Source organism: Neovison vison, chromosome 11 (genome assembly GCF_020171115.1).
Source record: "Neovison vison isolate M4711 chromosome 11, ASM_NN_V1, whole genome shotgun sequence".
In the NCBI taxonomy this organism is placed as follows: Eukaryota; Metazoa; Chordata; class Mammalia; order Carnivora; family Mustelidae; genus Neogale; species Neogale vison.
Window position 1 is genome coordinate 108,373,831 of NC_058101.1, and position 23,326 is coordinate 108,397,156.

Genomic DNA, 23,326 nt, shown 5'->3' on the forward strand with positions numbered 1-23,326 from the left:
TTCTACCTTGTTCATCCAGAAAGGAGTCAGTGTTTGTCCTATGCTTCAGGTTTCTTATCTCTCTGGAGGAAGTTAGGGCGACCATGTTTGATGGAGCCAGGCAGACAAGCTGTTGGGAAGTAGTATAACACTGATGTCCAGGACACCACACACATCACTCTTGAGTCAAATACTATTTTGCATTTTACAGAAGCAGTTGTGGTGTGTTAAGCATCACCTGGCTGAGGTTCCTTGGCCCATGACATCTTTGGCTTAGTGCCCGAGGTCAACTTGCTTTTGCTGTATGTAGCATGAGTGTCTTTACAGAATGCTTCTCCCAAGACCAATGCCGCCATGACACATGGCCCCTTCTAGGTTTTGATTCCTGTCTTTCTTCTCATAACATCACAGTGAAGGTGCCAGTCCAGAGCCTTATGGAAACTGGAATTAGAACTCGTTTTCAAGTTTGCAGGTACCGACAAGGTTCTGACTGTTGGTAATCTGTGGCTCATGTTCCACAGGGCTCTGACCTCCTATTAGAGAATCCATCCTGTTCTATAGAGTGTCAGAGGCTTACAGTGTATGTGTCTGAGCTCAGAAAGTGGCAGAGAGAAATATGGTGTTCAAAGTAATGGAAGACAAAGACAACTCAGTAGGATGTCCATATATTTATTTCATCACATATCATTTAAAATTTACAACCAGTGGTGGGCTAGCTAAACTTCCATTGCATGTGTGTATGTGTCTGTGTTTAATGGACAAATGAGCACCTGTGACCTGTTTTGAGTTTATCACTAGCAACACATACATCTTGTTTATTAATAGGTATTTGAAAACGTTTAACATGGCTCTTTTAACTTGTACAAATAAAGACAAACTTTTCTTGATTTCATATTTTAGAAGTCCAAATCCATCAGGTTCTTAAAGCAGTAGTAAATGCTCTTGGCCATTCTGGGTTTTATACAGACTGTAGTCAAACACACTAGAACTTCCACCACAAAACACTTGAATGAAAGAAAAACTAATGAACATATGAAAATGTCCCTTAGAAAGGACAGTGTCCCACATTGCAGTCTCAAAGGGACACAGCACAAGTAAAATCAAATGGAGTTTTTGAAGTTCGGATTTCTAACTTGTACTGCTAAGTCCAATATCCTTGCAGGGCAGAAGGCAGAGGGCAAAATGGCTTTCTTCTAGCAACGTGACCATGTGGTCAGTGGAAAGATGATGCTGTGTTTGAATTCTGTGTGCCTTCTACCTCAGTGCTTCGTAAAACTAATGACAAAGAGATAAATATCCAACCTTGAAGCTGTGAAAAAAGTCTTTAGAAAGTCTTATTGCCTCCCCCAACTTCCCCTCAAAAAAAAAGGTCATTTCTTGTTTGTTTGTTTTGTTTTTGTTTTTTTTTCCCCGATTAGGCAAGATATTTGGTAGAAACAAGCATGTGTAAGGTCCTATAGAGAGCTTCAAAAACATTGACTGAAAATCGTTGAAACAAAGTTGGGTTCTCCTGAGGGTACGTGTGTTTTGTTTTGTGTTTTACAGACAATTGCTTCTCCTTGGAATAACACTCTTACCGCTGTACCAAATGGGACGGACAGAGGTACCAGAACACTAGGAACGCTGCTGGAAGCGTCTCACACGTTGGCTCAAAATGACACTATCAGTACTACACGGAATTGGGCCCATATTTAATCATTTGAGGTTTTTCAGAGGTTTTTACAAAAATCTTAAATACAGGTAAATATGTAAACACTGTGCTCTGAGAGAGCAAGTATATAGGCGTGTCACATCGTACCCTTCTCAGAAGACAGAGCCGAGCGAAACCTTAGCCATCAGTCTCAAAACCAACCGCCAGAACTACTCTCAGGCTCAGGGGCAAACACCACCTTGCACATGTCAGAGTTCTCTTGGTGGAGCGGGAATTCAGATCCCGCTACGAGGCTTTCCTTTCTTCTCCGAGAGACGTAACCTCTGCCTGTGGATAGCCTTTCATACTTGGTCTCAAATTGCCTGCATAACGACAGCAACAATAATAAAATTACACACATGTTAAAGGGACCCCACACTCCTCTGAGCCAAGCTACTAAGCGTGTGTACTTGAAGCTTATGTTTCAAAGCAATTTGAGAAAGGACGGGAGTGCCAAAGACTACCAGCTTCCATTCCCATGAATGGGGTAACTGTTTTCTTCCCATTTCTTTCTACACCGACAGATATATTTTGAATGCCTGGAATATGGGAGTCCTGACATATATTTTTCTAGAATGAAGGACCAAATTCCTCTCAGCTTTTTGGAGATGCTGTTAAGCTTTGTAGGCCTTGCTATGTCTCCCACCCCTCATTCCAGGAGCCCCACCTTGGGAGCACTCCCCTTTTGAGTAAGTGGCAAATCCAACTGGATGTAGGCTGAGAATGCGGACAGGCAAACATTTCTAGAGCTCTGGGCCAAGTGGAATGTGGAATGAAACCAGTTAGTCATGAGCCTGGCTTGGTGGTCACTGTATTTTGACCACTGGAAGGCTGATTTTTTTTTTTAATTCATTAGTGGAGATTCATTCTAAATATAAGCTAATTTAAGACAACAGCTTTTATTCTGTAAAAATATAACCTATTCATATTTGTACTGATATCATTTATACATTCCTCATACGAGTCATGAAATATCAGCACAATAAAGAAGGTGCTCAACTCTGGTCTTCTTATTGAAGGAGATGATATAAGATATGCTTGCTATTTTAAATATCCAATTGCCTTCATGGTTAATAATGTGTGTCGGGGAGACCTCTAGAACTACAGAAGAGTTGATGCTATCCAAAGCTTCTATTTCCATGTGATAGTATTGTTATAAACAACCGTTGTAAGATTCAAAGGACACAGTGTAAATGAGAAGCTGTAGGGTAAAAGAGGTGATAGAAAGCTTCATGAACAATCAGGTATTTGGTATTTGAGACTCTAAGAGTTCTACCGAAAGCATTTTTTTTTTTTTTTCAATTCCAAGTCCCAAACTCTCAAGTTTAACCCAAAACTTAAACAAGACCAAGTTCCTATTGTATGATTACCTAAGAATTATGAATTAATTTGGGCTCTTAAACCAGGGTAAATGATTGCCAAGTATTTTGTTTTGAATTTTTGGTCTAGGAGATAGTTATGAAGTTAGCTGATAGTAAGTACGTGTTCACTATTTTTGCTGAAACTACGTGGCAACTCTTAGGGTAATTCAAATCCCGTTGTTACCTTGAAAAAATAACTTCTGGACAAGAATACAATATTATCCCCAGAATCAAATGAATTAGTCCTCATATTTTCTTGGTATCCTAGAAACTGATTTTTAAACCTTATTAATTATTCTCTTATTTATTTAAAGGAAATTTATGTTTCACTGTATTTTTACCATTTTCTTTCAATTCTGAAACTAAATGCTCAAAACTGGGTGTATGTTCCTGGAGAACTGGAGACTGCCCAGGAACACTCCACGAGCACTGCCTCTTACCTGAATGGAACTCCATCCTTGTCCATCTGCATGCAAACCAAGAACGGGTACTGAGAAAACTGCACCGTGGAGATAAACTCGAGGCCTGCTTCTGTTTCTGCACTGATTTCTAGGCCAGCTTTCACAAAAGAGGAGTCAACGGTGATGCTGCCAACTATTGCCAGAGCCACCCTAAAGATTTAGGCCAAAAAAAACCCTGTTACTATCACATTTAATTGATTTGGAATCTGGACCAATAGCTCTAATTTCACAGGGTCTGAACTCGCAACTGGAAGGAAACATATAAAGGACTACTGTAAGACCTAAATGCACTCAAGAGTTCTGCTAGGAATCAGGGCCTGGCTAGTCCCCTGGATGAGGCCTTGAAGGTCTGCCCTTCCCCTGCACCCGCCCATGGCCTTCAATTCCAGATGTCAGAATGAAGGGTCTAGCAGGCACTACTGTGTGATAGCAAGGGCCAAAGGGAAAATGTGCCTGGAACCTGATCCTTTCAAGTCAGAACCATCTGAGCTAGCTTTAAAAAAAGTCTAAACTCACAAAGACAGCTGACGTTCAACAATTTTCTTGGTAACTATCTCTCTGTGGGCTTCTATGGAGCTATTTTGGTTCCATTTCATTACTTTCTCTAAAGGGTCTTCAGAGACCTAAGTCTATGGTTGTCAAGATATTTGAAAAAAATGTTGTGTCACCAAAAACTATTCCTACAGTGAGGCATGTACAATGAATTGCTCCAGAAAGAACAAATATGGTGGGTTCCCCAGTAGTCGCCTAGAGAACTAGACAGGCAGATTGGGTTGACAAGGGAATGTGGCTTGGATGACAATGAAGGGATAAACAATCCCAGTAGAAGGTTTACCTCTAGGATCACTCTAATTTAATTTAATTAGACTTTAAATGAAATTGTGTGAAATTACTCCCCCAATTAAATCAGAGCTCTATGCACAGGCTTTTCCGATAGAAGGATACTATCAAAGTTGGCTGTGAAAATTAAAGTCCCTGTTGCTGTTGTTGGTGTAAAAGTAGGTCAGAGGTGGTTTCATGCAAGTCCCTGAATCCCTTACCATATCTTCTAATATCTTACACTCAACAAAGGCTTAAGAGATATTTTTTAAATGAACAAATGAAAAATTAAAGATAGTTTGGCTACAGCATGGATACTGGTAAAGTCTTAGGGATACTGTGTCCTTTTTAAAATCCAGATAATTTTGGGTGTGGATCTTGTTGATTTCTTTCAGCAAAAATTCAATTCCATTTAATTTGGGGGAACTTCTATCTAGAAAATAACTCAAAAAAGGGGAAAGAAGATAGATTCACTGAGAAGCCCTAAATTAAACTGCTTATCCCTCTGATGGCCTGTTTCATTTCTCTTCTTCGGTTCCTTTTAGTAACACTGTGGGTCACCTTTCACATGAAAATGTGCTGCCTTTTGATTTCTCAATTCCTTAAGTACGGTTTCATAGAAATCAAAACTTTAATTTTACCACTCCTATTGAACTTCTGCCCCACCGTATTTTTAAATATCCAAAAAGGGAAAAATCAATTGCACTTTCATTTTCTTTTCTTCAATTCCACAACAAACAGAAGAATAATTCTCCTGATTATCACACTGGTTTAGAAACAGTGTCTTATTCTCATAATAAAACACGTCCATTTGACTCAACATGTACATTAGAAAAACTAAAAGAGTTGAGAACATTTTATTTTAAAAAAAGAATACTAATGAAAAAACTCAAGGACTTCATATTTAAGACTTCGATTCTGCAACATGTTTTTATTTTTCTCCACTGAAGATAGCAAAGGAGTAAAGATTTAAAATCCCAACAAGATGGACACCTGGGTGGCTCAGTCGGGTAAGTGGCTGCCGTTGGCTCAGCTCATGACCCCCTGGTCCTGGGATTGAGTCCCACATTGGCTTCCTTTCTCAGCAGAGGGCCTGCTTCGCCCTCTGCCTGCAGCTCCTCCTCCTTCTGCTCTATCTCTCTCTGACACATAAAATCTTTTTTTAAAAACTTCCAACAAGAGGGAGAAACTAAAATCTTTGCTTTGAAATCACCTTTCCTGACAATTTTGTCAGTTACCAAAGTAGAATAACCAAGAGCAGATGAACTTCTCATTCGTGAAGCAAGCACACCAAATACCAAGCATGATGATTCTTGGCTGAATCGATCAGATAACTGGCCTACTCATGAGAAGATATGGAAAGAATGACTTCCCATGGTTTCTTCCCACTCCATGATTTAATAATTACAAATAGAAAACATAGGTTTTGAAAAGGCAGAGAGCTAAACAGTTCCAGAAGCATATCTCTGCAGTTCATTGAATAGAATATTATACATATGCTTACCGATTTTTCACCCGGGTTTTAGACTCCCGATACCACAGGCTAAACTCCATTGCACCTGAAATGTCAATAGCTAGACCACCCTGGACATCCATATTGGCCTTTAGTCCAGATTGCAACTGAAGCTCCTAGAAGCAAAAATATTTATTAATAGTAATAATAACAATAAGCAAATTTAGTCAACCCCTTCCCAAAGGCATGTTCAATCTCCTGCTATAGATAATGACATTTGAGTTGTGCTAAGGCTGGAGTCTTTCTTGAGGCTTGGAAACACATGATCCTAATCTTTTTTTTTTTTTTTTAAAGATTATTTATTTATTTATTTGACAGAGAGAAATCACAAGTAGTCGGAGAGGCAGGCAGAGAGAGAGAGAGGGAAGCAAGCTCCCTGCCGAGCAGACAGCCCGATGCGGGACTCAATCCCAGGACCCTGAGATTATGACCTGAGCCGAAGCAGCGGCTTAACCCACTGAGCCACCCAGGCGCCCCACATGATCCTAATCTTGATCCCTAGAAGCAGACTGTGCATTTGCTAAAGTATTTAGTCAATGTGTTTGTCAGTATTTAGCCTTTAAGTCTTGCATTTTCTGAGGACATTAGCTGGGGTGATGTTGGCTGGAAATTTCTTCAGCTGGATTGCCATCACATTGCCTGCGGACAGTGTTGGAAAAGATAATGGCTCTGGAGAAAAAAAGGCTCAGTATCTTTAATTTTGATATCCCTCCACAGATCTTGGGTTCGTGGTAGCCGGCAGCACGACGAACTTCCTTATTTAACTGCCCTACTCAGACCAAACAAGACCTGATTTCTCTAACTAAAAATGCCATGATTTTGCTTTCTAGAAAGGGTCATACTGATCTTTCTGAATTCTCTCCACTTTCTGAAACAAGTGGCAAGAAATCTCAATCAAAGGCATTGGTTTACAACCAGGTATACCAAAAAGTCTTGTGGCATGAAGCTACTTTCAGTCTAAAAGACACTTGGATGAAAGTGTGAGCTTCTTAATATAGAACTCAGGACACATTAGGAGAGAATCTTAAGAATACTTACAGCTACATTTAGTCTAGAACTAAATACGGTTGTAGTGGGATGCCAGGTTGTCTCATGCATGATAACTAATATTGAAGGAACACAAATTATCCTGAAAAAGCTAGAATAATTATGCCCAAATTTTAACCAATGCCTATGAACTACAGAATGAAGATTTCAGAGTTCTGCATTTGAATTACAACCATGATTGTTCCCAAATGAACCTTACTGTGTGCCCTGTCTTAGAAGTATTTCTTTCTGGGGTGCCTAAGTAGTTCAGTCAATTAAGTATCCAACTCTTCTTTTTTCAAAATATTTTTTTAAATTTATTTATTTGACACAGAGAGAGAGACAGAGTATAAATAGGGGAGTGGCAGGTAGAACGAGAGGGAGAAGCAGACTCCCCGCCAAGCAGGAGCCCTGTGTGGGGCTCAATCCCAGAACCTTGGGACCATGACCTGAGCTGAAGGCAGATGCCCAAATGACGGAGTCCCTCAGGCACCCGCAAGCCTCTGACTCTTGATTTCAGCTCAGATCATGATCTCAGGATCATGAGATTGAGCTCCATGGTCAGCATATAGCCTGCTTAAGATTTCTTCTCTCCCTCTCCCTCGGTCCCTCTACTCTCACCTGTGCTCACTCATACATGCACACACACTCTCTCTCTTCCTCTCTAAAAAGAATAAAAGAAGAAGTATTTCTTTCTTTGGATCTTCTCCTTTCTTCCCTATTTGAAAACTATCATCTTGTTAGTCCAGTCAATTAAAAAAAAGTTCTTTGATGTGGACTTTGGTTTTCCCATTGGCCATATATTAAATAGATGTCAAAACATACCAAATACCATGGAAAAGACTATTTCACAGCTTTGAGACAATGTGCCTTTTGTGAAGGGAGAGCATTTTCATTGCAGTCTGGGTTTTAAGGAGTGCCTTGACTTTCTGGGAAGATTCCATTTCTCTCATGCAAAGGGACCATGACAGAACTCTTAGATGTAGTCACAGAGGAATTTTTCTGAGCTCCCACTGAAGGTCTAAACTTTAATCCCTGTAGAGGGACACACCACTCTTTCTTTGTGAAAGGGTCTCAATCACATAGTGCAGTGGTTCTCATTTTTAAGGGTACAAAGTAAGTGGAACTAACAGTTTTGAGTACCTACTGTGTCCCCAAAGCTCTACATTTGGTATGTCATTTAATTCCCATACTAATCTTCCATGGTCTACATTACATCTGAAGATTGAAAAGGAAATCAGGCCTGGTAGCCACACATGGAGGCAGAATGAATACCCAGACTGTCTCTAGGGAGGATACTTTTCTATTACCACACATGGCTATCACACAATCATAACTCTTGTCTCCTGGTGTGCAAGAAATCATGTTCTGAGAAATATTGTAATAAAGATCATAGGCTTATGTCCTCATTTGACCCAGAATGCATATTTATTGAAATTATTGCCTATGAGCTACAAGAACAAGATACATTACATTTGTAGCTAGTGTGACCCCTTGATCTTGGACCTCTGGTCTCAGAGGTGTCTCTTAGAGTTCAAATACTGATATTTTGAAAAATTATCCCATTGCTTCCATTCAGGAAAATATGTTCTTTGCTGGCTAAAGAGGATCTCCCTATTAAGCTGACTTTATCAGACATCCTTCTCTGAAGAGTAATCCAATTAGCCGAAAAGAGAGAGTGAGAGTAAGCACAGAGTAATTCCATCTGCCCTGGAGGCTTTGACAGGCTATCCACTGCCAAAATTTCCTTCAATGTCAGCACTTGACCTAGAGTGGTATGTGCCTCTGAAGCTGGGATGGCATTACTGGATTGCTCTGCAGAACCTGGGAGCCTCAAACAGCTTATTTGTATAGTAACCCCTGATCTGCCAAGTACTCCAACAGGAAATACACAGACATTGGGTTATGTTTTAATAGCCACGGGATGATCTTTGGCTTAGAATGCACCTTAGGTGCCCTCTCTTAACGAACAGAAGAACTTTACAAGATCATCTAGATCGGGAGTTGGCAAACTACGTCCTGCAGGCTAATCTGGCCCACTTGCTGTTTTTGTAAATACAATATTGTTGGAGCACTGCCACACTCGTTTGTTAATATATTGCTGAGGGCTGTTTTCACTCCAGGGTGGCAGAGCTGAGTGATTGCAATAGAGACCATATGGCCCACAAAGTCTAAAATATTTGCTTTCTACCCTTTACATAAGAAGTCTGCTGAGTCTGACTTCTAGATTATTGTGTTTTCATCAAGTTTTACAGTCCAATTCTGACCATCAGAGATTGTTGATGGGTAACTGGGCACGCACAGATGGGGCTGTACTGTCATGATTCCTGTGTCTTAAAATGTAGATCACTTCCTCAGCACTCTTATGCCTTCTTCAGAGATTTTATTCATTAAGAATCCATCTCCCTTTCAGAGTGCCTGGGTGGCTCTGTTGGTTAAGCACCCAACTCTTGATTTCAGCTCAGGTCATGACCTCGGGGTTGTGAGATCAAACCCCACATTGGACTCCATGCTGTGCATGGAGCCTGCTCAGGATTCCTTCCCTCTCCCTGTGGCCCACCCCCATGCCACATGCACACACATGCTCACTCTCTCTCTCTCTCTCAAAAAATTCATCTCCTCAGAGTTAATACTGCAATAGATACATGCAATGCAAAATTCTGATATAATCTGAGAACTGTTTCTTTATATGTGACCTTGAGGATTAAGGAATATGACAGGTACTGCTGATTGTCCTTCTCTTCATTCATATTTACTACAACACAGACTAGTTTAGAGTGACAATGCACCCTTTGCAAAACTACACTTACCAGTTTTCCTTGCAGCTAGGGATATCCATAAGACAGTTTTGACCAACAACAAAAGGGCTTAGGTTATTTTCTCCATAATTTCTTGTTTCTGTTAGCATCAGTATTTTCTCTTTTTTTTCTTCTAGTTTTATTGAATTATATATGACATTACTGTACTCATGTTATATTGATTATTTTCTCTTTTGCCCCAACAGTGAGGAGGTGTTTTCATCAACTAACAAAAGTGAAAGAAAACCCTGCTTCCCTATAACAAAGAGGAAACGGAGGAAGGGCAGCGATACCAATAGGGTAAGTGTTTAGAACGTGAACTTCTGGATAGGCTGAACCTTGCCCTGTATCCTCTGAGCACAGAGCACATTTCAAATGTGCCTACAAAAGGTTAGTAATTCAATAAATACTTGCAGAATGAACAGATTACCTGGGAATGATCTATCAGCAGAATGAGTCCCTTCACCACACTGACAGGGTCACCAGATGCTGACAGCATTTTGGACATCAAATCACTGTATCCATTGAAGAAAGTGACAGGTCTGAGCTGAACATCAAAGAGGATGGCTGACATGCCAGCGTAGGAGTCAAGGTTCTCCTCCCCCTCATCGGGAGTAGCTGCAATCAAGGCCTCCAGTCCTTGGGCTTCAATGACCACCTGGAAAAAAAAGGGAGAGAACAGTCCTGAAACCAGCTCCTTGCCTGCCCCGTAAGTGATGGTGAGACTTCTGAGCTGTGGCTAGAACTTTCCTAAGGCTCAGAAATTCAGACATCTGCAGCAGCTAGGCAAACAACAACAACAATAACAACAACAAACTCCATGCCTGAACACAGGTTTTCTTCATTTAATGCTTACAACCATTTATCCCGTTTGTAGATGTCAAAAGACAAAAAAGTCAAATGGCAGAGGTAGAACTCAAACCCCTTCTGTCTGACTATAAAGGCCACGAGCTTTCCATTTTATGATAGCATCCTTGAGACTCCTAGTCCCTCTCCCTCCAGGACTGTCATACATAATGGGTCAGCTGTCTTGCAGAGCTCCTAAAAGGAGATGGAGAAATGTTGGGACAGTGGCTATAAGGCTGCTGCTATGAGAGGGAGTAGAACACCCTAAGCCATGACTCACACCCTTCCTGTCCAACTTCTCTCTTAAGCTGAAAGAAAAGATGATAGAGGCTCGCATCAAGATCTCTCCCATACATAGGAATCATATATATTCTCAGTCACCCGTACCCACTGGGTGTTTGGCATTTCCGAGTGCATATCAGCAAACAGATGGTGATTCCTCAGGACGGAAGAACATAGTATTCTGACTAGAGTCTCATCAAAGGCTATAGTAATATAATATGGATGAGAACTCAAGTTTGTGTGGCACTGGATCATTTTAATGCTTAAATGAGCTTATTGAGAAGGTTATACTTTGATCTACATAAAAACTAAAAAGAAAGTATATTTTATGATTAGGAAGCCTTTATAGATCGTAACCAAATTTTGGATAAAACTAAAGAGATGGAATTCAGCCAGTTGTCAAATGCCTACACTTTATTCTTTTTTCTTCTGGTAGTACTGAAAAATATAATGGACTCTTCAGAGAGTCAAAATTTTTATTATAGGGAGTCAATTTCTTCATAGAAACACCCAGAGAAGGAAAATATATTCCAGAGTTAGATACATGGAACATTAAGGACTATATCTATAAATAAAGATACAATATTTTTTAAGAAACATAAGTGAAAAATATTAGCACAATTTCAATGCTGTGAATAGGTTTGCTTTGAAATAACAAACGGATGTTTGGCAAGACCAGTAAATCAAATTACTTAGGTTTCAAGTTCATACTTGGAATTATAAACCATATAGCTTCCTGCAGATGATGGACTCGTGAGCAACTTAAAGCAGAAGTCACTGTTAACTTATGCATCCTATGGCATTATCATTGGTATATATGTTATTTTACTGTGGACTAAGTTTTTACATACTTTATGAAGCAAAACTAATGGAAAATGAGTTACCTGGCTACTGTGAAGATTAGCTTTCCCAATGTACTGAAAGATGTTAAGGTTACTTCTCCTTAGGATGCCAGAACCAGAATAAAGAATGTCCAGGCTGTAAGTAGACGCCGAGTGGGGAGCACCTAATCACAACAACAAAAAACAAACAAACAACAAAAACCCAAACCCCTGCAATTTAACAACAGTTCCAGCAATACCAACTTGGGGAAGGGAAGAGAAGGAGAACCACTTTTTGGGTGACATACGTTCTATGTAGCCAGTGTAGGCAGAAGAGGACCCACTCTTGGAGAAACGGTCATAATTATGAATAACCATTTCCTTCAGAACTCGACGGACCATTTTGCTGCAACAAAGAAAAGGAAAAAGCTGCACATTCTTTGTAATGGCTGCTTCCCAAGTCAGATTTGGAAAACAAAAACAAAAACAAAAACAAATCCTCAGTGGAAAGAAGATGGGGCCCAGTGTTCCTCACACCACTCCAAGACTGGGGAGGTGCCCGCCAGAGTGCCAGCGTTGGGATTAGGGCTTTCCCCTTCATTCCTCAGATATGTGGAATTTGGGTTGGTATCAAAATGACAGCAAGGCGAGGACGCCCAGCTATGAATGGCTTCAGCCAACGGGTGGACACACCTCAGGAGTGGAAAACACATGTTGTATGAATCATCATGGTTCTCTTGTTAAGTACTATATACTTTCAAGGAAAGCTATACCAAACTGGGGGTGGGGTGGGGGATGGTGTGCCAATATAGTTCTTTAAACATTTTCCTATGCTCTCTCACGTTATCAGTGGCTGATGACATGCCACAGTTCATTTCCAGGAATTTTTTCTACTTAATGGAGTTTTCAATTAAAGAGACATCTCAGTAAAACCCATAAATAAATGATTATCTCCTCTAAAGTAAGTCTGAAATCTTACCCCTATGCCTCTATCTTGTCTGCTAAGGAGTGTTGAGGTCTTCCAATCCTGATTACTTAATATTAATCATATCAGTAATAATAAAATTATGGCAATAATACAAAAAAATATCAAAAGAATCAGCTAAAGAAATCTAAATCTAAATCTGAGGAAGAAAATTATTGAGGGGAGGGAACGGTAACCCTATAGGTTCCCCCCTACACTAAGTTATAAGGTATTATTAGCCTGGACAAGAAGGGATGAGGAGGTCATGATGGCTGTCTTCAAATATTCAATGGATGAATGTTTTGACCGGCTCTTCTCTGCTCTGCTCCAGGGATTGGGGCAAATAGGGCCAATAGGAAGCTTTTAGTTACACAAAGAAGTACTGGTGATAGTCTTTGAATAATGACACAAGTTCCCTCAGAGGAGGTGGGCCCCCTGCCACTGGACTGGTACAAGCAAAGACTGGACACCACCTGCCAGGAGACTAGATCCCATACCAGAGAGAGAAACCAAGCAAAGTGGCCCTATAATGTTCTTTCTAACTCTAACCATTCTGGTCCCTAGAATCTGCCCTGCAATGTTGCAACAGCTTCTTCACCTTTCCCTGGCTGCTCTCTACCCCAGTGCCTCCTCTTTTATTGTCCCCTGTATGATTAGGTTCACAAGACAAGGGCAGAAAACCCACTCAGGATCTCCTCCACAGAGTCTTATAAAAGCAAACAAAGAAACAGAAGTCAAATCCATTCCACTTGGAATACCTGGCTACAGACAGACTTTGCTTCTTCCTCCCTCGCTCACCTGCTCCTTCCTTATCTGTCCTGCTCTTTTCTCCCTTCTACTCACTCCTTCTGTACCCCTTTCTTTCACTGCCTTTAATTTTTTTTCCTTTGTCTTTACCTATTTTCCAAACTCCCCCATAATCTGTTTTCCTTTTCAACTGGAAATGCTCAAGTTTTATCTTTCCTGGGGATCCTGCTGTGCAAGTAACTCAGGGAAAATGGAAATTTCTTTTCCAGCCCTTTCATTTCAGTGAGGAATTGCAGAGAGCTCTGGGGAAGCCCCACTTTGAAGGGAGACATCAGTGAACTCAGAAGAAGAGACCTGAGAATTAGAAGGAAGATGAATCCAGTAAAAGTTACTGAGAATGATGAAGTCTGCTGAGTCTCCTCCCCATACCTTGCATAGTCCCAAAACATAAGCCATGCCTGAAGCTTTTAACTTAAGTAGTAGATTCATTGATCTGTGATGGATGAGGCTTCAATGTTAGATCACCAACATTTGGAAAGTTAACATGAGAAACCACTTGGTGAGAACATGTATCACTTTGTTGCACTATTGATAAAAACAGTCCTATCAAAAATGTAGTTGGGTTTTAAAACATTACAAATGTTTGGCAATATATATTTACCAGACTGAACAGGAGACCTAAGTAAAATCATAGAGTTTCAAATCATAGTGCCAAAGTAAAGTTGTTTTATCTGGCCCGCTAAATAGTTCTCGGAGGAAATTTGGCAAATTCTGGTTTTATATAACGTAACCTAGCATAAGGACCACACCATTATTACTAGCCACATGTGTACTACACCAATGTACAAATAAGCTTGAACAAATAAAATAAGTTGGCTTAAATAAACAGGGAGACAGATGCACTCCATCATACCTTGCAGGCATTTCAAAACGTAGGATGTCTTGAACAACAGCAAGCATGTATTTATTCATTTCTTTGGGAAGCTCCCCAATAGAGAGTAGAATGTTTTTTACTTCCATGTAGGATGGATTGTTGTTTAAAATGATAGTGGCTGCAGTAGTGCGTACAGTCTTTTCATGAACTTTACGATTCTGGTGGTATATCCTGTTCAAAGTCTTCTTTACCTGTTCAAAGATGTTCAAACTTAGTGCATATCTAGATTTTTGAAGTTGATATTGTGATAAGAAGAGTTAGTGCTCTTAAAAATAGTCTTATTCTCTTTTATTTCCCAGAGTTCTTTGCGATTAGGTTGGGACCATAGTTCTAGCCAAAGGACCATGAACAGAATTGCTGCGGGTGACTTCTGGACTGAGACAGTTAAGAGCTTATGTGTCTTCTCTCTCTCTTCTTATTACTATTGTAGTAAGCTCAGGGCCACATTTTCCCTTACCTTCGTTAGGCATGGCATGAATGAGAACCTTTTCGTAACCTGAGATTTTTTTTTTTCCAATTTATTTATTTTCAGAAAAACAGTATTCATTATTTTTTCACCACACCCAGTGCTCCATGCAAGCCGTGCCCTCTATAATACCCACCACCTGGTACCCCAACCTCCCACCCCCCCGCCACTTCAAACCCCTCAGATTGTTTTTCAGAGTCCATAGTCTCTCATGGTTCACCACCCCTTCCAATTTACCCAAAAGCACATACCCTCCCCAATGTCCATAACCCTACCCCCCTTCTCCCAACCCCCCTCCCCCCAGCAACCCACAGTTTGTTTCATGAGATTAAGAGTCACTTATGGTTTGTCTCCCTCCCTATCCCATCTTGTTTCATGGATTCTTCTCCTACCCACTTAAGCCCCCATGTTGCATCACTACTTCCTCATATAAGGGAGATCATATGATAGTTGTCTTTCTCCGCTTGACTTATTTCGCTAAGCGTAACCTGAGATTTTTGAAGCCCATTTGTTATTGCAGCATATCATGGCATTAGCTAACTAATATCGATTTTTAAAGATGGTATTAAGGAGCGATGGCTCTAGTAACTGATATTTCCTTACAATGAAGTCCCTCAGGATCTTTCCTTATCCCTTTTAAAAAAATTAATAAACTTCATTTTTTAGGACACATTTAGGTTCACAACAAAACCAAGCTGGAAGTACAGAAAATTTCTCTATACCCCTTGCTTCTTGTCTCCCCCTGCCCAGTACACAAGCAACCTCTCCTTCCATTAGCATCCTGCTCCACAGTCGTACATTTGTTACAGTTCACAGATTTATACTGACACATCATTGTCACCCAAAGTCCCCAAGTTACATTAGGGAACGCTTTTCTTAATAAAACATTAACACCAAAAAAAAAAAAAAATCTGCCAAAATGCTGGCACTCTGTGGCAATAAATAAGGTCAACAAATGATTTCGTTCATTATCAGCACTGCCTAAAAATATGTGATATGACCAGGGGAGGTTTTATACTAGGCATTTATAAATAGTTCTTTCAATTCCACCTTTCTGGCTTTTTTCAATCTCCCTGAAATACTGGCCTTGTTCTCAAGCACAGAGGAGTTAAACAACTCACCTGAGCACAAACAACTGGGAAAAAATAGCCAGAGTGTATAGTTCTGTCTGTCTCAAAAGCCCATGATGCTAGTTGTCATGCTTTGCAGCCTACCAACTTTGACCCAAAAGTGGTAGGAAGGTGCTCAGCAGCAAACTGGAAATATCATTCTCAGCAGGCAGCCCATCTTGAGGTTTAAAAACTTTTCTGTTCTAACCCAAGTTTAATTTAGACAGCTTCCTGAAAATGCAGCTATAGGAACCAAAACAGGAATTCTTAAGCCAGGATATTTCAGTGTTGAAACATTTAACAGCATCTTAAAACTTACGGAAGTAAAGGTATTTCTGGAAAGAATTTGTTTCTTAAAATAAGAGAATGTGCTTCAATATTTATGCTTTAGGATACAAGACATTACCTATTCAAAATGTAAGGCTGCTTCAGAATAGCCTTAAATTCAATTTATGAGTTATTTCTAAACAGGAAAGAGAGATCATTAGTTTGCGGGGGAAAAGAGACTGACTTCAGAGAACTTTGCATTTGACTCAAGTTTAGACAGCCTTCTTTTCCTTCTGTGAATGTTGCAAATACTCTCAGGGAATTTACCTCATCAGTTATGAAACGGACATCGTATCTCTGGAGTGTGGTGGTGGCAAGGTGGCTGATGGGCCCTTCCCCTGCCTCTGCATACTTCAGAAGGAGTGGGATGCCTTCCGGGAGCAGTGCATTCTTCAGAGACAGGAGGTACATCATGGTGTCCTCTTTTTTCTCTGCTCTTTCGAGTCCTCCCAGGATTAACTTCTTGGCTTCTACCACTGCCTAAAAAAATCACATACCACCTCAGACATACGTATAATCATATATTAAATAAGGCTTGGACAAGACTGGCTTCACTCTTGGGTCCAAGAAAACAACCCAAAGTGTTAGAAAATTTTGCACTGGTTGGCTGACCAAGACACACAATGAAAATCGACACGTATACTTGATGAAGGTATTGTGTTTTTTTTAAAAAATGCATACACTAACATATTCTTATGAAGGAATGAGTACAATAATTGATATATCTACTTGTGAACACATTCTGAATTTATAAAGTCATTTTTGATTCCTTTGTGATTGGTTAGTCATAAAATTGCCTGTTCATTGTATTTCTAAAGCAGCAATTAGATGGCACCTAAGTGATGCCACGTACATTTTCTTAAGTAACAATTTGGTGAAAGTACTGAACTTGACCATAAGGTCTTGTTCTAAATGTTTAAAAAGTGCTCGTCTCCACTTGAATCCAAATTTGATTAATGCTACCATATAGTTCAAAAAATATTTCTCAAATGCCTTCTATGTGGCAAACACTTTTTTTTGAAAAGCTAGGTACTTTTCTGGCCTTGGGGAAAAAAAGAATTGAGTATAAGTTAATAATTTAATGGAAAAGCAAATTACAAATGGAGACACCTAGATTCTGGTCTTTGCTATTACATATGTTTTAGGGGATTCAGTTTCATCTTTAAAGATTCTTAGGGTCTAATCCATCCATAGGGTTTGCAAATTCTGAAATTAGGCAGCAGGTACACAGACACACACACATACAATAGGGAAGAGAGAGAGAGAGTGGGAGATAGGGGTGGGGAAAGATATAAAAGGTCCCCAAATAGAAAGACAGATACCAAATTTCATGTGTAATCAGAGAAATGTTATTTCTCAACTATCAGATTGATTAAAAATTCAAAGGTTTGATAAATACTTTCCTATTGAGGCTATGGGGAAATAGGCATTCTCTTGCATTATTGGTAAAAGCATAAAAAGGTACAATTCCTAAGGAAGATAATTGGCAAAAGCTAACATATCTGCATTTTGTTCCAGCAACCCTAGCCAACAATAAGAAAATATCTCCAATAATAAGAAAAAATGCCTACATGCATTTTCATGCAAGATCATTCATCTCAGCATGATTTTTAATCAAAAAATAGTAGAAACCATCTCATGACCATATGCAGGAGATTCTGAATACACTGGTCCATAGACATAGCGGAAAACTAGGCAGTTATGAAAAAGAATGAGAAAGATCTCTGAGGACCAGTGTGGGGTAATTTCCAGGGTTTACTGTTAAACGGAAAGAATAAGCTACAAAAAAGTGTATACAGAATGCTGTATTTTGTGAAAGAAAAAAAAGGAAAACATGTGTGTACATCTGCTTACTGTTGCAAAAAGAAACACAAGGAGAAACCAAAAACTACTGACAACAGGTACATGGAGGAGGCAGGCAAGAAAGGGTGAAAAGGCTAGGAAAGGGAACGGGACACCTTTGAGAATGTTTTTAAAACGTAGTTTTGACTTTTGAACCATGTTAATATTTCATATATACAAGAAATAAAATTAAGTCAACAGGGATGGAAGATTGCCAAAACTGAATTCAAAGAGAAACAAACAAACAGAAGTATATATCAAATATAATTAATTAATTAAACATAATTAAACAGAAGAGAATAACAAAGACTTGATGCAAGAGACTTAGAATATAGAACTCTGACAGTACACATTTAGTGGGCTACATCCTAAAAACAAAAGAGCTGTGATGAAGTCTTAAACTTTATTTAGTTTGACTTTTGTAGCAATACTAGTGTAGTAATTCCAAAACTATTTTGTGTGTGTTTTAGGTCTGAGTAAATGAATTTTAATATATTGATGTTCTTGAACACCAAAGTTCTCTCTGTAGGAGAAGGAAGATAAATGTATGTAATGGAAGGAGAGAAAGAAGCTTGTTACATTGGACTGGAATTAAAGATAACAGTATGAACTCACCAACTAATAAATATATATATATGTACTTTGTCCATCGTAAGGGCCGACGTGCAACTGTATTCACGTAGTAAGAACTAAAAGCATTTAGGGGTAAAATGCCAGATGTCTGCAACTCACTCTCACATAGTTCAATCAAAATAGAAAAAAATTGAGATAAAACAATGAGATAATGGAAATATGCAAGATGTTAAAAACTGGCAAATTAGGTGAAGGAAACACAGATGTTCATGGAATTATGCTATTCTTCTTATTCTATCCTTTTCTGTAGGTTTGAATCTTTTCAAATACACATTTAAGGAAAAACGAAATTACGATGCAAGGAGGTCAAGACATAACAAAAAACTAATAAGAAAAAGAAATAGGGGACTTTGTACTCAGTGAGTAAACTTGTCTAGCTGTCACTCCGACTGCCATGGGGTAAGCAAGAAATTTCATGCTAATAAATGCTCAAAAACTTTGGCACTCGATAGGATGGCAGGTACCTTTTGGGCAGTCAGAGCATTGTATGCCCAGAAAATAGCTTAAATTTTTGCTGAGAATACATCATTTTCTTTCTATTCATATGTCCTCAAACTAAGCTATAGGTAGATGAATATTCCACAGCAGAACGTTGAAACACAAATGTGAACATTTACAACAATCCCATCTGGTGGTTAATCATCTTCAAAGATGCATTTTTTAAAAAGTTCCCCCAAGATATTAACAAAATTGAATGACAGTGAAAGGGGATAGTCTTAAGCTCCCTACAAGATAACTTTAAAGATGTGATGAGAACTTGGCTATCCTGTTTTCAGCCAAACTTTACATTTAATCCTTTGTTCAGTTTCCTTCTTATTCTACATTCTACTCTCTCCCAAGGTTGCAGCCACTCTGTTCCTGGCCCTAACTCCTCTTCTGGGCTGCAGGTGGCTATGGCCATCTCTCTTTTGGACTTGGTGACCCACGTCCAAAGTCTCTTTTCAAGTCTCTTTTCAACTTGGTGACCAGAAGATTTCAAAATTAACATGGTGAAAACAAATTCATAGCTCTACCCACCTCCCAGTCCCAAACTAGGTCTATAACCCGTGCTAGTACCACACCTAGTACCCTACCCTGGAACCTTACTAGTCATCCAGCTTCTTACCTCTCTCACTCTCCCCACATCCCATCAGTCACTGAGTACTATTAAATCTACCTCCTAACTGACTCTTGAATCTGTCTCCTTCTCTCACCTTACTGCCACTGTGTGAACTTTACTACTTCTTGTCTTGTTGTTGCAAATATTTCCAATCAGATCTCGCTGGCTCTAGTCTAGTCAACAGCTGGTCCCTGCACTCTGAATCTTTCTAAATAAGAAAAAAAAATCTGAGCATCTCATTTACCTGTCTAAAAACACACCATTCTCCCCTCTCTCTGTGGAGTGATGGCCGTTAGCCTCTCATTAATAAAGATCCAACTTATTTTCTCTCTTCCCTTCTCTCCTGTAGCTCTGCTCTCACCTATCTGCCCCACTAATATGAATACTTTGTGCTCCAGCTCCACAGAATTTCTCACTGTTCTCAGGCATACCCAACTCATTTTTACTTCAGGCCTTTTCATACATTGTTATATTTCTCCTAGAATTCCCTTTATTCCATACTATCGTGCCTTTACCTAAAAAGCTTTTCTAGACAAAGCTCAAATACTACTATTTTGGTGAAACCTTCCCCAGCACCCCCAAAAAGAAGAGTTTGCTATATATTCTGTATTCTCAGAGCATGTTGTTTATATTTCAATATTATTTTTTTGTTTCTATTTGATAAAAGGACTGGGAGTTCTCTGAGGATGGTAGAATATTCTATGTATCTTTATATTAAGTGACTAATAATAATAAGCACAGAGTAGATGCTTATTAAATTTTGCTGAATGGATGTTTTATATAAGAATTCTGTCTTTAGTCAAGATATTTGATATATGATTACTGAAGTAAATCAGCTATTCAAATAATTATAGAAATTGAAAAAATATTTAAGAGGTCATACATAGTTCTTTGATGTCATAGAAGTAATACAAATTTGATCTCTGCCAGAACTCAACAGGCTGATGTTCAAACATTTTCAATGCCATTTCTTTTTTTAGTAATCTTTCTTGTACTTAATTTATATTCTAGTTTAGGTTGCCTCTTTTGGCACTATTTCAAGAATGTTCTCCCTATTATTTTTAAGAGCAAGCACTCAGCAAGGAAAATAATATAGTGGTGTCTTTTTTGAGAGAGAAGAAAAATGCTGACTAGAAGCTGACTGTATAATAAATGTGGACCAAAAAAGATTTTTTATATATTCAGCATCTTAAACTATTTGCATTATAGAAAGATAGGCTGCTTTGGATATTAATCCATTTGGATTTTCTATATCTAGTTATGCTTACAAAGTAAGGTTTTGGTTTTCCATGAGAAAGATGTTAAAATTAATAGTCCACTCAGACATATGGAGAAGCTTTGAGCAAATGAAATTAAAAACAAAATGTAAAATTTTGGATAATTAGAAGTAACTAAATCCCCTCATCAAAACTCAAAACTGCATACCACACTTATTATAAAGCTCTTCTCAGGGCACTGCAGTCAGTCAGTTAAGGATCTGACTCTGTTTCTGCTCAGGTCATGATCTCAGGATTGTGAGATCGAGCCCTGCTTAGGGCTCCACGCTCAGGATGGAGTCTGCTTCGGATTCTCTCCCCCTCTCCCTTTGCCATTTCTGCTCATACTTTCCTTCCCTCTCTAAAATAAATAAATAAGCCTTTAAAAAGAAAAGTTCTCCTCAGGAGCCTGGGTGGCTCAGTGGGTTAAGCCTCTGCCTTCGGCTCAGGTCATGATCTCAGGGTCCTGGGATGGAGCCCCGCATCAGGCTCTCTACTTGGCAGGGAGCCTGCTCCTCCCTCTCTCTCTACCTGCCTCTTTGCTTACTTGTGATCTCTCTCTCTCTTTCTCTCTGTCAAATAAATAAATAAAATCTTTTAAAAAAAGAAAGGAAAAGAAAACTTCTCCTCTAGGAGATAGCCCTAGAGTCTAATATGTTTCTGAGGAAAAGGACTATACCATACATGCCACTGAAAGCCACATATGTAGTGGGCACTCAATAAACATATACTGGTGAGGGAGTACTAGACTATTCACTTTTTAGGAAGTATTTGTTGAACATTATCTATGCATCAGCTATTATTTTAAGCAAGTGGTATTAATAAGACAAAGATCCATTTTTGCATGGCACTTACATTTCTGTGAGAGACAGAAATAAGCAATAAATGTCATGAGTAAATGAACTGTAAAGTATGCTAGATGACAATAACTGCTATGAAATAGAGAAAGTGGAGTAGGGTAAGGGAGATTAGGAGTGCCGGTGATAGGCAGCCCAGTGAGTATGACATAGAAAGATATGGAACTGCACAACACATGAGACTGGATTTGCACTTACTTTGAGTTTGCAGCCTTCATTCTGACACAGCTTCCTGACGAGGGCCCCAGCGATGATCATAACAGTTTCTCTGATGTCATTGCTCCCAAAGGAACCTTTGAACTTACTCTATTAGCCAGAGTAATTGGTAAACAGAGGTAAAATAGGTTATCTACACATTTAATCATTTCCATGGGACATTTTTAGAAACATTTTTTTCAAGAAGCAAAGAAACCAACGTCTAAGGAAAATGTTTTATGTTCCTTGATAGCAAATTCCAAATTTTGATTTGGCAACACATACAAATTCACTTTCTAACTTTGAATTGAAGAGTTAATAGAATCGCTTCTCTCCTGGTCTTCTTAACATGAGTCTATGAACTCCCGAGGGGTTTATGGACTGTGTTCACTGTGTCAGTGAACCAAAAAAATAGTCTTTAAAATTTTGCATATGGGTGAAGAGGAGCTTCATGGCTTTCATCAGGTCTTCAAATGGTCCCATTTTCCAAAAAGATTATGAATTATTCCACTAGATTGTAAGTGGATAAGTGCACATTTTGTTTTTAAATCTTGGACCCAAGAGAAGTCTAGCTTTTGTTTCCAATACAATTTTTTGTATTAGAAGAATTTTATCTCTTCAACGTATTGTATATTAAATGCCAAGAAGAATTTTGAAGTCAAAACAAATCTTTTAAAATCAATTTCTGAAGCATAACCAAGAGTCATCTCCTCTGAAATTTTGTTCTATGTCATATTATATGATAAGCGAATATAATCTTTTAATTTCCTTATAATACAGTTTATGTTATTTTAAAGGAATTGCAAAGAAGACACTATGTGAAACAGTTTACTACAGTTAATGAATTAATGGATAGAAAATAATCCAATCGTTGCGTAGATTCTTAATGAACTTTTTAGTAGCTGAGAGCCTTTATTTTCCCAGTGTTCACTTGACTTACAATGAGGGCTCTCAGGAGTTCTTCATCGGGATGGGAGGCAAATCCACAGGCATAGAGAAACCTCTCCTGGAGGATAACACTACTGTCACTTTTGAAATCCAAAAAGTCCAAAATAGCGTCTAATGAGTCTGAAGTCTGAGCAGAGGTGACAGCGTCCACCAGTTGAGGCCTACAAAAAAAGGAGAGTCATGGATATCAATATTTAGTGTGCTTAAGGAATTATTTAAATCTCTACCAGTCACAGACTCTCCATTGATTTGAGTTTCCTAAAGAAGTGAAATTTTTTAATATAAACAAAAAATGATGGGGTCCGTGGGTGGCTCAGTGGGTTAAGTCTCTGCCTTCAGCTTAAGTCATGATC

The 23,326-nt window shown here is 39.0% G+C and overlaps 1 protein-coding gene across 1 annotated transcript in view; it reads right to left on the bottom strand.

Moving 5' to 3' along the window:
* Positions 1–632: 632 nt before the first annotated feature.
* LOC122889353 (microsomal triglyceride transfer protein) overlaps positions 633–23,326 on the bottom strand; it is a 45,568-nt gene continuing 22,874 nt past the window's right edge. The window contains exons 9-18 of the mRNA XM_044224420.1: positions 22,966–23,134; positions 22,029–22,136; positions 16,411–16,623; positions 14,221–14,432; positions 11,905–12,002; positions 11,660–11,781; positions 10,078–10,305; positions 5,815–5,939; positions 3,471–3,641; positions 633–1,992 (exon numbers count right to left, since the gene is read on the bottom strand). Of these exons, the coding sequence (XP_044080355.1) occupies positions 1,821–1,992; positions 3,471–3,641; positions 5,815–5,939; positions 10,078–10,305; positions 11,660–11,781; positions 11,905–12,002; positions 14,221–14,432; positions 16,411–16,623; positions 22,029–22,136; positions 22,966–23,134 (1,618 nt within the window). The 3' untranslated portion in view covers positions 633–1,820. The remainder of the gene's footprint in view (positions 1,993–3,470; positions 3,642–5,814; positions 5,940–10,077; positions 10,306–11,659; positions 11,782–11,904; positions 12,003–14,220; positions 14,433–16,410; positions 16,624–22,028; positions 22,137–22,965; positions 23,135–23,326) is intronic.